The sequence below is a fragment of the Rhamphochromis longiceps genome, linkage group LG12, assembly GCF_057381845.1.
Source record: "Rhamphochromis longiceps isolate RC_006_pf linkage group LG12, R_longiceps_female_GT1.1, whole genome shotgun sequence".
In the NCBI taxonomy this organism is placed as follows: Eukaryota; Metazoa; Chordata; class Actinopteri; order Cichliformes; family Cichlidae; genus Rhamphochromis; species Rhamphochromis longiceps.
In genome coordinates, this window is record NC_140568.1 from 20,320,782 (window position 1) to 20,335,379 (window position 14,598).

The 14,598-nt window shown below is 43.0% G+C and overlaps 1 protein-coding gene across 1 annotated transcript; it reads left to right on the forward strand.

Annotated features, from left to right (window-relative positions):
- The first annotated feature begins 6,353 nt into the window (after positions 1–6,353).
- hpdb (4-hydroxyphenylpyruvate dioxygenase b) lies at positions 6,354–14,477 on the forward strand. Its single transcript, XM_085425141.1, has 14 exons — positions 6,354–6,422; positions 6,583–6,609; positions 6,743–6,805; positions 7,046–7,150; positions 7,344–7,386; positions 7,812–7,894; positions 7,983–8,072; positions 8,187–8,290; positions 8,402–8,479; positions 12,751–12,913; positions 13,046–13,117; positions 13,206–13,328; positions 13,558–13,674; positions 13,768–14,477. The coding sequence occupies exons 1-14, from the start codon at positions 6,420–6,422 to the stop codon at positions 13,876–13,878; spliced, it is 1,182 nt and encodes a 393-aa protein (XP_085281267.1). The 5' UTR covers positions 6,354–6,419; the 3' UTR covers positions 13,879–14,477.
- The last annotated feature ends 121 nt before the right edge of the window (positions 14,478–14,598 follow it).

Sequence of the window (14,598 nt, forward strand, 5' to 3'; positions counted from 1 at the left end):
GTGGTTTCAGGTGAAGCTAACACAAAGAGTGACATTGTCATTAGTGGGTGTTAGCTGCAAATATAAGCAGATTTTCTTCAATCTCCGATACTTCTTATTACTGCCTACTCGTACATCTTCCACTCAGCTTCCACTGGCCTTCCTAAATACGCTTTATATACCACTTATACCAGAACACAACAGACCTTTAGTTAGACCAGATTTGCCAAATGATGTCATTGTTTGCGTTGATGTCTATTGAGGCAAGAGTGAACAGGTGTGGTTTGCTGCGCATGAAAGGAGTTCCTTCCACTCCTTCCAATCCTGGATCTAGTGGAACAGATCTTTTCCTCATGGAGGTGTAGTCAGAATAATTTGGGTCAATGCTGCTGGCTCAATATGACATCCAAATCATTACAGGGTATGGATGAACCACACAAGAAGTCATCAGACACAATGTTGATAAAAATCTCTGGCCAGACCAACACCGGTGACAAGGTGTCGACAAAGAAGATGAGAACTTGTTGGTTAACTCCAAGCAGTTTTTTTAGTAAATTGTCCTTTCTCTGCACATAATTTTACGTAGAATACTGTACAAAATCGTCATATCTGGATATTACGTTATAGTGCCTTAATGGAGTACCCAGACTTTTCACATTAAACCTTTCCTGACTGTACTTACCTAAAAATCTCCAAGCAATAACCAGTATCACTCAGCCAGACAGCTGCCCGGTGGATTCAAACCTAGGGTCTTACCACTACACCACTCTGACACCTTAAAAATATATTATCATAAGTACTCATTTAGCCATTCAGTAAAAGCATACAGTTTATGTTATTTCACCACTGCTTCCACTTACACCAAAATATAAAACTGCTTAATTTCTTGTCTGCTAAGCTGTGTTCATCTGAGCCCAAATACATGAACTCCTGCCATCTGTTGGTCAAAGTGTAGAATCACCAAAACACAGGCCATGACCGTTATAGTTTTAACTGAAAGTTCTCAAGTACTAATTTAATGATGATTATAGGGTAGGGCTTTTTTAAGCCTTTACTGAAACTGACCTACACATATAGGGTGTACAATTAAAGGCACGCATGAATGTTGCTCCTTGTGTCCTGGTCAAGGGATCCGCTCATAATTCAATAAACATTATGTGTGAAGTGAGTGATTGTTGATCTTCATTATTATATTTAAATTCACTTGTCAAGGCTATTAATTATAGTGGAAAATCCAGTTTTTGGACGTGTACTGACATTAAAACTGAGACTTCAAAGAAAGTTGTTTAATTTATTTTACACAGATGAAAAGTGAACAAGCAAAAGTGAACAAACACATACAGTGTATGAATTTAAAGTGTTCAAACGGTTCATGGCCAGCATTGGAGGAGAAGCCACAAGTAGTAGTAGTATATTATCTTTACCTGCAGATATCAACAGTCCTGTCTGCTGTAAGTAATCTCACCACCAGAGGGCGGAACAGTTCTAAAGCAGACCCTGAAACCAAAGCTGGTGCATGAAAGTAAGCATTATTTCAAACAAGCAGCACTTTATAATATGGCCCGGATCTAAAATAAAAGTACACTGACAATTATTTGAAGAAGAGTATAACGGTCACAAAAATCTCTGGTCAGAGCAACATGATGTCCACAAAGATGCAAATGTAAGGTACTTTTTAAAAACTGAACTACATCATTTTTGTGGTTAACTTGTCCTCTCATTGTATGTAATTTTCTCCTTACCACAGTACTTCACTGTAAATTAGGTGCGGTGATTTACTGAAATGTGGAAAATGAAAATACAGTATATGCAAAAAAGAGTCTGTACAATGTAAACTTTTTACATGTTTGACATGTAGCCCCACCATCTTGAACACAGTGGTCATTCCATCTATTCGAGTTTTTTGTATGTGACTAGAGAACGGCTTCATACGTAGTAAACCTTACAGGTTACTCTTAATATAAAGATCACAAAGCTCCTATGGCTTGAAGGAGCTATATCATATCAAGCCTCATTTCCTGAAATGAAGTCAGGCCTCTTACACATTAAAACATACATAAATATGCTCATTTATTCCAGATATTGTCACAATTACATCTGGTCACTAGATAAGTTGTGCAGCCCTCCCATCTCCAGACAGTTGACAATGACAACAACAGCAGCTGGTTGTAAGCTAGCATAATGGCAGCTAATATTTGGCTCGAATGTCCAAGAAATTATCTCTGATAAAGGTGTCCAAATAAGAAAAATGTTAGCTCCACCTCAGACAGTTAACTAACAGTAGCAAACAGCAGCATTTACCAACAAAAAAGTCCAGGATGTCTTCAGCAACTCACCTCAGTTTCACAACTCGTATCAGACTCCCTTCACAACATTTTACAGCCTCCTCCAGAGTAGAGGTAGATACATACCGACAGCTGAGGTAAACAGCAGCCTGAGAGCGTACACTCACTACACATGAACATGTTTGTCCTACAGCAGCCACTGTAGCTAAGATTATCCACGTGTCCCAAAACGTCGGCTGCATCCTTCAGAGTCCGCATTTGAAGGCCGATTACGTCACAGCCAGGCGACGAAGGCTGTCCCAATTCGTCGAATCCTTCAAATGCGGCCGACAAATGCATCCTTCATTTCCCCGAATTTGAAGGATGGGTCGGCTGTGTCCCAACTGGGGGTCTGCACGCTTGAGCTACGCGTACTACGCGTACTACGTACGGTGCGTACTATATCTGTGTCCCAAAACAACGGCTGCATCCTCCGGAGGCCGCATTTGAAGGCCGATTACGTCACAGCCAGGCGACGAAGGCTGTCCCAATTCGTCGACTCCTTCAAATGCGGCCGACAAATGTGTCCTTCATTTCCCCGAATTTGAAGGATGGGTCGGGTGTGTCCTTCGTGGCCCACCATATCCCAGAATTCATAGCGCGGCCCAGCCAAATTTCAGCTGCCAACAATGGCGGCCGCTACTGAGTTTTAAAATTAATGTTGTTAATCTTTCTGGGTCACAAAATAAACATTTAACATATTTTCACGGTCGAGAATTTATGCAAGTGTCCTGTTATATTTTAGATAGCAAGGAGCAGACGGCCGAATTTATTAAACTCCACCGACACAGCGGTGACCCAAATCTGAAGGCTAGACCGTCCCATTTCACAGCCTTGCACTTCCGGCCTTCTCAGCCTTCGAAGGCCGGGTCCTACCGAAGGATGCAGCCGACGTTTTGGAACACAGCTGACATCTACTGACATCTAGTGTGGATACGTACTGTACCTTTAAGTGATAGTATGAATTTTTGGAGGCTCTGTAAAAAGGCAGCTTACTTTCCCCAAGTTTTTGTTTTGTTTGTTGTACTTTTTGAATGAGGCTTTTATTTTAGCCCTCAAAAGTAACGCGTGTTTATAATGTAAAGTGAGGAAAAACTGTTTTTTGACTAAAATACACTGAAGTTATTCAGTTCTTCAAATTTCTGACCAATATTTTTAGGTGATTTAAATCCACAATTTCACAAAAGTTACTTTGAAACTTTATTTTAAATCTGGGGACATTACACCCTTAATGACAGGCCGTATTATGGAGTGCTATCTTTATATATTTTATAGCCCAACTCTGTTCTGTGTTAAAATATTTTGAGGAATGCAGACATCATGGTTTGGATCCTTGCATAGTTTCTCCTCTAAAGAAGTTCAGAAATAGTTCACATTCCCAAAAAGGTTTTTGTTGAAACTGCTACAGCTGTGTAACTGTAGGATAAATGATGACACAGAAGTGTTTGAGCTGATTCTGATCTAAGTAGGATATCTCCTTTGAAGCTTTCAGAAGATGCTTTATTATTTTAACAGTCATGGTTACAGATTTCACTCAGATTTCATTATACAGTGCTGCAGTGGTATAACAGGTTAAAGGTAACAGACAGTAGCAGTAACATTTGTGCTGCATGAATGAATACGATTTTGATGAGTCATTTTCCCGGTTTAGCCTTTGCCTGGATGGACCTTTTACGCTGATGCATTTGGGGCCGAGCTGGGGGGAGAGGTTTGTGGCTCTGGCAGGCTCTGTTTCCTAATAAAGAAAGAACTGGGTCTTTAGGAGGAAATCGAGAGCACTCACACTTAAAGGAGCTCAGTGTCTCTGATTTGGCACGTGGGCCAATCACGACAGGAGGACAGGTTTTAGGGATGATGGTGGTCATGGTCCGAGTCAGGACCCTTCCTCTTCTGGACCCCATAGAAGGAGCTGGTGAAGGTTTCTGCTTCTTGTCTGGACTTTTGCTCTCCTGTTCTTTGGACTGTGCCTGTTGCTGACTGTTGGCCTGCCAGCTTTGCATCTTAGACTCCAAGTCTTTCAGAGCCTGGTCAGTGTAGGCCTGCAGTTCAGTGCGCACCCCTGAAATCTGAACTTGAAACTCATCCTTTAAGGCCTTTGTTCTGGCCTCGAGCTTTTCCTCAAACGTTGTACACATCTCCTCCTCCTCCTTCAGACAGATCTCATTTTTGCGCTCATGTTTCAGCACTTGTTTTCCCTCTTCACCACTCGCCTCCTCACCATCAGCTTCGACGCTCACCTGTGCGAGCTCCATTTCTTTGACTTTTTGCACTAGCTCCAGTATGCTGCTCTTTGGGAGTCGCACACCCACTTGTGATCTGATCTGGTGACGTACCTGTTGGAAAACAGACTGCATCTTTCCTTGCGACTCCTTTTCTGCAGGTGCATTGTCCTCCAAACACTTATCATCTGGATTGAGAGAACAGGCATGCTCCACTGCTGCAGCAGCATTGTTCTGTGGTTGCTCCTGTTGCTCCTGTTGTTCACTGTTCACCAGTATTTCTGGATTTTTCTCAGAGAAAGAATCACTCATTGTTATTTTCAGGCTTGTCCGCCTCCTTTGAACTGAGCTACTATAATAATTCGAGGAGCGCAACTCGGTTGAACAGCACATACTCTACCCCTCCCATGTCACACTATTAAATCATGCAATAGTAGTAGTTGTGTAATGCAGCTACAATTATTTGATCACGCGTGTTATGTTCCTTGGTCTGCATGTGTGTCGCTGCATCCCTTGACAACATTAAGCCTCTTGGTAACAGCATGAAAAACAACGATCTTCGGGGACAGCTGGAACACTGAGGGCTGGCTTTGAGTTTCTCATTAGTGATTAGTGAGCCGTTACTGGAAAATAGAGCTTCAACAGATGACTAACAAATCTGCTGTTTGACAGACGATTAGACTAGATATGTTCCTCTGTGAAATACACGAGGATGACATGCATTTAATTATAGTGCTTGTGTGCACGTCTGTGTACTATACACACTCTGAATGTAGCTTTTTTGCATTGACAGGTTGCTCTTTGCTTCTTTGGGCCATTTAGTTGATGTTTAGTGCAGAGAAACCTCAGCTGTGCTGTTTGTGCTCGGGGTCACAGGCTCAACAGCTCATCTGGATGCAGTGCAGGATTTAGGGATAACTGACAGGATCTATCATACATGCACCGCATTTGTAGTTCTTTCAGCAGGATCCTTTAGATTTGATGCAGGATACTTGAATGCGATTGGTTCTGCCTTTAAGAGCTGTTTTGTCTGCTCTTCACACTGAGGCCCGTCGATTTGTATCATATGGAGTCTTTAATCTCATTAAAACATCCTCTATTTTTTCATTATCTTTTCTTTTCTTTTGTGATGAACATTGTCGTATAATAAACTTGCACAGTCTGACTCATTCCTATGCAGGTCCCATTTGCTCTGAGATCATTTGCACCTTCTGTGAAAACATTACATGCACCACGACTGAGTTCGGGTCAATTAGATTTTTAATGATAATGAAATAGTTTTAAGATCAGTAGAAAACTGCACGTGAAGGAGGATGATTGATGGGATGGGGGGTTGAGGGTATTTTCAAGCACATGAGGGTTCACTCAGCATAAACCCTTTGAGCCAATGAGAGTTCGGGATGCGTGAGCCTCCTCTTGCCGCTAAACACTAACATATGTTCCTAGGTCCTTCTTGTCCTAAAAAAATGCAGTTGTCATTCAAAACCTGTGTGGACAATTCGTTTTTGTGTTTCCTTTTTTGAAGAATAATGTTTGGATGCAAAAACGCATTCTCATACAGAGCAACTCACAACACAAGCAAAATTACATTTTCTGCACATCTCTGGATGGGTCTAGCCGTCGTCTCTCATACTGAGCAGCATCAGTCAGTGAATAAGGTGATAATGAGTTTTGTTTTTGTTTCTTTTAATGACATCTTTAAAGTTTTGAAGGGATTTTTCCCCCAAGTAATCATTGCATAACAGCAAAAGTGCACAAAGCATCAGCACGCTCTCCTCCTCCAATCTCTCCACCCCATTGGTGGGAGTGGGTTTAAACACTTCCTGCCCGGCTTTTAAATGCAGACGTTCGCCACAGATTTCATTCGGACTGTCAGGTCTCATCACCTCCAGCAAAGATGGTGAGTTGCTCTTCGCTGATGAATCCTCTCAAATGGCTTCTTTCTCCTATCTCAGGTCGCTCTGAGAATTTGTGTTTGCATGGAGATAATATTGGTTATGCCAAAAAAGCAGTTCTTTTTCTGTAAGTAGTAAGTTTTGGTGTGTTACTTTTAATTGCAGACAACATACACAGACAAAGGCGAGAAGGTAAATAACTGATTCGTGTGTGTTGCACTGCAGAGATGATTTAATCATTGACTGCAAGCTGGTTTTGGTATTATTAGATTTTTTTTTAAACTTGCATATGTGACTGATTTTTGTTATTTCTTTTTGTCTTCAGCATGAGCAGGGCAGATTCCTCTGCTTTGATCACTTAACATTCTGGGTTGGAAATGCAAAGCAGGTAAGTTAGTTCCAGCTTTCTACTTTTCTTTTAGCTGTTTTATTGGTCATCCAAAGGGGTGGAGGGAACGCAGCACACAGAACACTCATTTTCCCACCTCCCAGAACCCCTGCTGCACAAACACCATCAAAATTCGTCACCAGGAGATGGCACTAAAGCCAGTCTGCTGCAAACATGCCCAGTTTCAGCAGACTGTGAATCGGTTCCCTCTTTGCTCACGTTTTTGTTTGTCTCCAACAGGCTGCATCGTATTACTGCAACAAGCTTGGATTTGAGCCTGTGGCTTACCAAGGTTTGGAGACGGGCAGTCGTGAAGTGGTGTCACATGTAGTCAAACAAGGCAAGGTAAAGAGCACTCAGTGCCCGCAGCCCACAAGAGGGGAAATCAGTTTAAAGCACCTAAAAATGTTTTCTTACAATGTGTAGATTTGTTGAGTGATGTTAATTGTAACAAAATACACCTAGACTCAAGTGAAAGCTAAAGATGCACAGAGGCAGGAGTTTAATCATGTCGATGTGTTCACTCTGTATTTCACAGATCATTTACGTGTTCTCATCCGCCCTCAATCCTGGAAACAAAGGTACAGCACTGATAAGGAGCTGGGTTCCTGTAGTGGTCACAATTACTTTTGACTTTAACAGGTTCATTTGTAACATGTCTACACTTCTGTTACATTTTTAGATATATATACTACTATACTATTTTGTGCATTCTTTCTTTTGCCAGACTTTTTGCAGTTCCATGTCTATAAAATATATTTAGACTAGTCTGTGGTAAGAATATCGGCGCCATGACTGACCCCTATGATCAATTTGAATAAGCAAGGAAAGAAGAAATTGTTGAAAACATATTATCTTGATATGCTTTGGTGAAAGTCCCACTCGAAACAATCCCTTTTAGTACACATTCATTATAAATCACAAAAATGTAAAAGAGTTTTAAGAAACCTGTGAATCATATGTTCATTTAAGCTGAAGAAAATGTCTGTTCTTGTCATGTTTTCAGAGATGGGGGATCATTTGGTTAAGCATGGGGACGGAGTGAAGGACATTGCATTTACAGTGGAGGACTGTGACTTTCTCGTGCAGGTAATGGTTCAGCTTTTATTTTACAGATGCATCATGTTAGTAACTGAAAAAGCTATTGCTTCCATAATTAACATTATTTCCCAAACAGAAAGCCCGGGCGCGAGGGGCAGTCATTATAAAGGAACCCTACACTCTGGAGGACAAATATGGTAAAGTCAGGCTGGCTGTGCTGCAAACTGTAAGTGTTGTATATTTATAGTGAATATTTTAGATACCATGATTCAGGGATTTATGAAAAAAGTTGGAAACATCAGAAAATCCAGGATTTTGGATTTGCTTTTGTTTCCTTCAGTATGGTGACACCACTCACACATTTGTGGAGAGGACAGGATACAGTGGATTGTTTCTGCCTGGGTTCCATCCTCCTCTGTTCAAGGACCCCTTACTCGACAAACTGTGAGTAAACAGAAATTATTCCGGATGTGATGTTTTTGTAAACTGATAATGTGTATTTCTGTCTGAATCACAGCTGACTGAATTATTTGTTTGTTTTTCCCCTCCGTGCAGCCCAAGTGGAAACCTGGACTTTATCGATCACGTTGTAGGAAACCAACCAGATGATGAGATGGTTTCAGCAGTGGAATGGTGAGGACTTGCAGCTAGTTCTTGTAGAGAGTGTGAAATAGCAATGTACCATATAAATACAACTAAAAGCCTCTGTGTTGGGACGAAAAAAACTGCAGAAGATGTAGGGAGGCTTGAATATTTCCTAGAATATTTCCTTGTTTTTAGTTGGTTAGGTTTAGAAAAAGATTGTGCTTCAGGTTAAAATATGCCCCGTCAGTTATCCACATCTAAGAGGGTTTGTCGAGCAAAAATCCTCGAAGGCCAACTTTTGCCATGTGTTCTGCAGAAACACAAGCCAGAGGGTGAATGAGGGGCGGAGTTAAAGGGTGTCTGATTCTTACATAACTCAGTTTTTTTGGCATGACTTGGGATCAGCATGACTTTGCATTAAGTGGACTTTGCATTAAGTGGGCTTTCCACATCTGGATCTTGTTTTGTTTTTGTTTTTTTTACTGCATTGTTGGAAGTAAGGCAGTTCTCTAAATGAGCAAGCTCATTGGTTTAACCTCTGAAGAGGCGTGTTACACTGGCTGGCGGTTTTCAGATGTGAAGAACCAATTTTTTTCTGGCTCATAAAAATGTCAGTCACTGATGTTTTTACAGGCCAAAAATGTAACCCCTCAAATTTAGTTAATGTGGTGTCTGTGGTGTATGAAGCCCAGGGTATCACTATAAATGTAAATTGCATTAATATGTACATTGCTTTTGCAGCTCTGGTTCTTTTAATATAATATATGAGGCTATATTTCTCTCTCTCTCACTCTCTCTCCATATATATATATATATATATATATATATATATATATATATAACAAGAAGGCATCGGTGGGCAAGAGACGAAAACAGGGCGTTGTTGGAATGCTACTACGCAAGTAACCCCGGCGGAAGGGGCTACATGAATAGGATGAGGGACCTATGGATTCTTCGATACCCAACATCCACAATGACGGCGAAACAACTAGTAGCTCAGTGTTCCAACATTCGAAAGAAGGGACTGCTCTCACAGCTAGCAGCTAGAGATTGACGAGGTACAACACAAATGCTACGGCAAGGAGGAGTCAGGACGCCAGGTCAGGGGGGCGATATCATCACCCCCACCCGAGATTGGGTACATAGCCCCAAGTGCGATAGGAGAAGGATCGTTGAGTGCGAGAGGAATTGACCTGAAAAATAGGATCATGGCCAAGCTTGAAACCTGGATCCCCCGTAGTCGGTTACCAAGATTACGTGAAGTACCCTCAGAAGGTCTGCTAGATGATGTTAATGCAGCACTACGGGCAATACCTACAACCACGATTACCGACACTAACAAGCTGATCTACAATATGGCAGCAGTGATCAGTGAGATGCTTGGCTACAAGTTGAACAGCGACAAGGGGCAGTACCCTCCATGGAGAAGGAGGCTAGAGGGCAAGATCAAAGTAGCACGGAGGGAGGTTAGCCAACTAACGGAGTTGCAGAAAGGTAAGACAAATAAGGTGCCTAAGAAATACAGCAAGCTGTCCATACCTGAGGCCTTGGAAACTGCCAAGCAAAGACTCACAGCCTTGGCCAGCCGCTTGAGGAGGTACACCAGAGAGATAGAAGGCAGGAGAATAAACCAGCTGTTCTCCACAGAACCAGCAAAGGTGTACTCTCAGTGGCAAGGGAACAATAAGAGAACAGCACCACCAAGGCTGGAGACGGAGCAATACTGGAAGAGCATATGGGAGAAGGATGCAACCCATAACGGCAATGCTCAGTGGCTAGAGGATCTGAGGGCAGACCACAGCGACCTCCCTGAACAGGGTCCAGTAACCATCACAGTGGCAGATATCCAAGAAAGGGTCTCCAGTATGAAGAGTTGGACAGCACCAGGGCCCGACATGGTTCATGCCTACTGGCTGAAGAAGCTGACTGCACTCCACGAGCGTCTGGCAGCACAAATGAACCAGCTGCTAGTTAACGAGAGACACCCGGAATGGCTAACTGAAGGCCGGACGGTCCTGATCCCCAAGGACCCCAAGAAGGGACCGGTCCCCTCCAACTACCGACCAATAACCTGCCTCAGTACTACATGGAAGCTCCTGTCAGGCATCATATCGGCTAAGATGAACAGGCACATGGGTCAATACATGAGCGGGACACAGAAAGGAATTGGCAAGAATACCAGAGGCGCAAAACACCAGCTACTGGTAGACAGAACAATCAGCCGAGACTGCAAGACCAGACTGACCAACCTGTGCACTGCCTGGATTGATTACAAGAAGGCCTATGACTCAATGCCCCACAGCTGGATACTGGAATGCCTAGAATTGTACAAGATCAATGGGACCCTAAGAGCCTTCATCAGGAACTCAATGGGGATGTGGCGTACAACACTAGAGGCCAACTCCAAGCCCATAGCACAAGTCACCATCAAGTGCGGGATCTACCAAGGAGATGCTCTGTCCCCACTGCTGTTCTGCATAGGCCTGAACCCCCTCAGTGAGATCATTAACAAGACTGGCTACGGATACCGACTACGGAACGGAGCAGTTGTCAGCCACCTCCTGTACATGGATGACATCAAGCTGTATGCCAAGAGTGAACGAGACATCGATTCACTGATCCACACTACCAGGCTATACAGCAATGACATTGGAATGTCGTTCGGACTGGAGAAGTGTAGCCGGATGGTAACAAAGAGAGGGAAGGTAGTCAGAACTGAGGGGATTGAACTACCAGAAGGCAACATTGCAGACATAGAGGACAGTTACAAGTACTTGGGGATCCCGCAGGCGAATGGGAACCATGAAGAGGCCGCTAGAAAAGCTGCAACCACCAAGTACCTGCAGAGGGTCAGGCAAGTCCTGAGGAGTCAGCTGAATGGTAAGAACAAGATCCGGGCCATCAACACGTACGCCCTACCCGTGATCAGGTACCCTGCTGGGGTAATAGGCTGGCCAAAGGAGGAGATAGAAGCCACTGACATAAAGACAAGAAAGCTCCTTACCATGCATGGAGGGTTTCACCCCAAGTCCAGCACCCTGAGGCTGTACGCTAAGCGGAAGGAAGGGGGCCGGGGACTGGTGAGTGTCAGCACCACAGTCCAGGATGAGACAAGGTACATCCAAGAATACATTGGGAAGATGGCCCCAACTGACCGAGTGCTCAGTGAATACCTCAGGCAGCAGAAACCCAAGGAAGAGGAGGGAGACGAGGAACCATCATGGAAGGACAGGCCCCTGCACGGTATGTACCACCGGCAGATAGAGGAGGTGGCTGATATCCAGAAATCCTACCAGTGGCTGGACAAAGCTGGACTGAAAGACAGCACAGAGGCACTAATCATGGCAGCACAAGAACAAGCTCTGAGCACAAGATCCATAGAGGCTGGGGTCTATCACACCAGGCAAGACCCCAGGTGCAGGCTGTGTAAAGATGCCCCAGAGACAATCCAGCACATAACAGCAGGGTGCAAGATGCTAGCAGGCAAGGCATACATGGAACGCCATAACCAAGTGGCCGGCATAGTGTACAGGAACATCTGTGCCGAGTATAACCTGGAAGTCCCGAGGTCAAAATGGGAGATGCCCCCAAGGGTGGTGGAGAATGACCGAGCTAAGATCCTGTGGGACTTCCAGATACAGACGGACAAAATGGTGGTGGCTAACCAACCGGACATAGTGGTGGTAGACAAACAGAAGAAGACGGCCGTAGTGATCGATGTAGCGGTTCCGAATGACAGCAATATCAGGAAGAAGGAACACGAGAAGCTGGAGAAATACCAAGGGCTCAGAGAAGAGCTCGAGAGGATGTGGAGGGTGAAGGTAACGGTGGTCCCCGTGGTAATCGGAGCACTAGGTGCGGTGACTCCCAAGCTAGGCGAGTGGCTCCAGCAGATCCCGGGAATAACATCGGAGATCTCTGTCCAGAAGAGCGCAGTCCTGGGAACAGCTAAGATACTGCGCAGGACCCTCAAGCTCCCAGGCCTCTGGTAGAGGACCCGAGCTTGAAGGATAAACCGCCCGCAGGGGCGTGCTGGGTGTATGTATGTATATATATATATATGTATATATATATATATATATATATATATATATATATATATATATATATATATATATATATATATATATATATATATATATATGTGTGTGTGTGTGTGTGTGTGTGTGTGTGTGTGTGTGTGTGTGTGTGTGTGTGTATTTTCTTTTGTTTGCCATGTGAAGAAACGTGTTTCTTTACTGTGCATATGACACTATGAGAGCAACTTCAAGAGTATTTGTGCCACAGTGGCTCCTAATCTGTGTTTCTTCATTTAACAGGTATCAGAGAAACCTTCTCTTTCACCGCTTCTGGTCCGTGGACGACAAGCAGCTTCAGACAGAATTCAGCGCCCTGCGCTCAATCGTCGTGGCAAACTACGAGGAGACCGTGAAAATGCCCATCAATGAGCCTGCGATGGGGAAGAGAAAGTCTCAAATCCAGGCATGTTGCTTACAGTTTATCTACTTTAATTAAACATCTGGGTTACCAGATTAAAACCAGAGTTGAAGTATTCAAATGAACAAACATTAACCATGTGGTATGTGGACTAATAAGAACATTATTGACTTACAGGAATATGTGGAGTACTATGGAGGTCCAGGAGTGCAGCATATCGCCATGAACACTTCAGATATCATTACTACAGTATGGCAACTAAAACACCCTGCTTACCTCTGCAACAGGCTGAGTTATAACAGCAGCTTAACTGTAATGTTAATTACCTTGTTTGCAGATCCGTAACCTGAAGGAGCGCGGGATGGAGTTCATGTCTGTGCCTGAGACCTACTACGACCAGCTGAGAGAGAAGCTGAAACACTCAAAGGTCAAAATCTCAGAGGACCTTGATGTCCTGCAGGTCAGAGCTAAAACCCTAAATTAACAAAGCTGAAAGAGTGATGATTTGTGATCCTTACGTAGCCAAACACAGTGGCCTTTTTTAAATCGTAGAACATGTTGACTCAGTTCACTCTAATCATATTTTTTTAAAGACTAAAGGTGCATAAAACACATTTTGTCTTCATAATTAACCAAAAAAATCCCTTCAAATTGACAAAATATTGTTTTATGTCCTCACCGTTACCCAGGAACTAAAGATCTTGGTGGACTACGATGACAATGGCTACCTACTTCAAATCTTCACTAAGCCGGTCCAGGATCGCCCCACTGTGTTCTTGGAAGTCATTCAGAGACACAATCACCAGGTGAGGGCACCACTGGCTAAACAAGCAGTGGAAATGTACTCTACAGTATATTTAACATGTTATTAAACAAAAAAAACATGTTCTCATCCACAGGGCTTTGGTGCAGGAAACTTCAAGTCTCTTTTTGAGGCTATTGAAGCAGACCAGCACGCTAGAGGCAATCTGACTGTTCTGACAACAAATGGAGATTTAAACAAGATGTGAACTGGGTGATGCATTAATTTAGGGGTTCAGAAAACATGCTATATCCATCAACTTAGTATAAAACGAATGCTTTAATAAACATCCTTATGCCTGAAAATGTCTCATCTTCAGAGAAATACACAAAGCACGTATACTTATGGTTTTCCTTATTTTTTTATGTGTTGCATGTTTGTTTTTTTGGTTTTGTTTTTTTTACATTTAATTGTTCATTTTATGTCTTTATCATTTTTCCTGATGCTTGCAAAAATGACATGAGTACAACATCCACTTTAAATCACAATGCAGTGCTTCCAGTTTGTATAAAACATCAACAGGAAAACCATTTTTATTAACACAAGCTTGACTCAAGCAAAACGTTATCCGAGCTCTCATAAATGAAAACATTTAACTATACACTTTGTTAACTTTTAGACGGCGAGGTCAACAGAAGTTGGAGATTTAGCATGAAGTCTAGAATGTGATTTTCCCCTCCTGTTTAAAAGAGACCACTCTTGGTTTTTGTTAGTTTTTCTCATAAACTGTGATAACTCTCTGTGAGTCCCAAGTGTTTGTTCCGGTCCTGATTTATATATTGTTTATGGCAGCTTAGTATTAAACCATTATTCACTGAGTACCACATGTCTGCAGTTCTTTCATGAGCTCTTCTACGGCTTCCAAAATGCTGAATAGTTGCTGAACAGTATTAAAAATTGCTTTTTGATACCTCTGGTTTAGGTTGCC